This window comes from Chaetura pelagica, unplaced genomic scaffold, assembly GCF_000747805.2.
Source record: "Chaetura pelagica isolate M959 unplaced genomic scaffold, ChaPel_1.0 scaffold107, whole genome shotgun sequence".
NCBI lineage: Eukaryota > Metazoa > Chordata > Aves > Apodiformes > Apodidae > Chaetura > Chaetura pelagica.
Window position 1 is genome coordinate 1,012,469 of NW_009953979.1, and position 1,239 is coordinate 1,013,707.

General features: G+C 59.6%; 1 protein-coding gene across 1 annotated transcript in view; it reads right to left on the reverse strand.

Moving 5' to 3' along the window:
- The window catches only part of EPHX2 (epoxide hydrolase 2, cytoplasmic), an 11,556-nt gene continuing 10,317 nt past the window's right edge, over positions 1 to 1,239 (reverse strand). Inside the window, 5 exon segments of the mRNA XM_010002220.1 lie at positions 1 to 85; positions 183 to 241; positions 589 to 669; positions 748 to 817; positions 1,026 to 1,128. Coding sequence (XP_010000522.1) covers positions 1 to 85; positions 183 to 241; positions 589 to 669; positions 748 to 817; positions 1,026 to 1,128 — 398 coding nt within the window.

Genomic DNA, 1,239 nt, shown 5'->3' on the forward strand with positions numbered 1-1,239 from the left:
TCACAGCCTGGAGGTCATGGGCAGGGGTGTATCAGGGGGGAGTCCCTCCAGCCATCCCACCAGGATCCTGTTGAGCTCTGCCGGCCTGTGGGGATGGCACAGAGCTGGAGTGGGATCTGGCTTCCCACTTTCCCCCGAGAGAAGGGGGATCCTGGCTGTGATGGATCCAGGCCCACTGGTACCTCTCCATTTGTGTCCAGTGTCCACAGTCCTCAAGCTGCTCCCGGTGGAGCTGTGGGATCTTCCAAGGGATAGAGGAGAAAGGAGACAAGGTTGGTTTGTGCCAGGATCTGGGATGCTGGCCACCTGGGGAGCTCATCCCAGGCTGTCCCTGTCTTCCCAGCTCTTTGTTTTGGCAAAAGCAAATCCCTTCCTGCCTGCTGCAGGCAGGAGAGAATGGAAATGTCCCTGTATCCCCTCCCTGTATCAGCCTGTTCCCCCCCTTATCCAGTGATGTCTCCATATCTGGGCCAAATGCAGCCCCTGGGAGCTCTCTTGTGGTGGGACCTCATGGCAGCAGGATGGCTTCTGTGCATCCCGGTCCCAGGAAGGGTTGGGAAGGGGTGGGATGGGACCATGCTGCCTTACCCACTCCTCCATGCCCTTGCTCATGCTGGGATGTAGCACCATGTCCTTCCCAGCCGTCACCATCAGCGCTGGCATTGTGATCTATGAGGGAACAGAAGTGACAAGGTGGGGACAGTGCCAGGTCTGTGGATGCTCCTCCCATGCAGGACCAGTCCCCACCTTCCTGTCCTTGGCGGAGCCAGCCCAGCGCCAGTTGGGTCGCATGTTGCGGTACCAGTTCAAGGGGCCTCTGGGAAAGACGGGGAATGGGATGGTGATGCTGGGACACGGCTCCTGCCATCACCCCTGCCAGGACCATCTCACTGCCCACGGCACAGGAAAAGCCTGCAGGGGGAAAGCAGCCCCTCCCTACCAGCCTCCCCCCCCCTTTTGGGCTTATAAAGCGAGGCCCAGGTGGGTTTGTGGATCCCCTTTCTGCAGGGGGTTACCATTCCTACCTGAAGCCAGATTTCTGGAAGCGCTGGATGTAGTATTGCAGCTCAGGGCCGTGCAGGATCTGACTGGCAGGGGGGTTTTCTGGGAAGCCCACCAGCAGCCCCCCTACGAGGAGAGGCACAGAACTGCTGCCATGTCCCACCCACATTAACCCGATTCTTCGCCCTACACTTTCTCCTCCCCTTCCTAATCGCAGGCCTCACCCTCATCCACCTC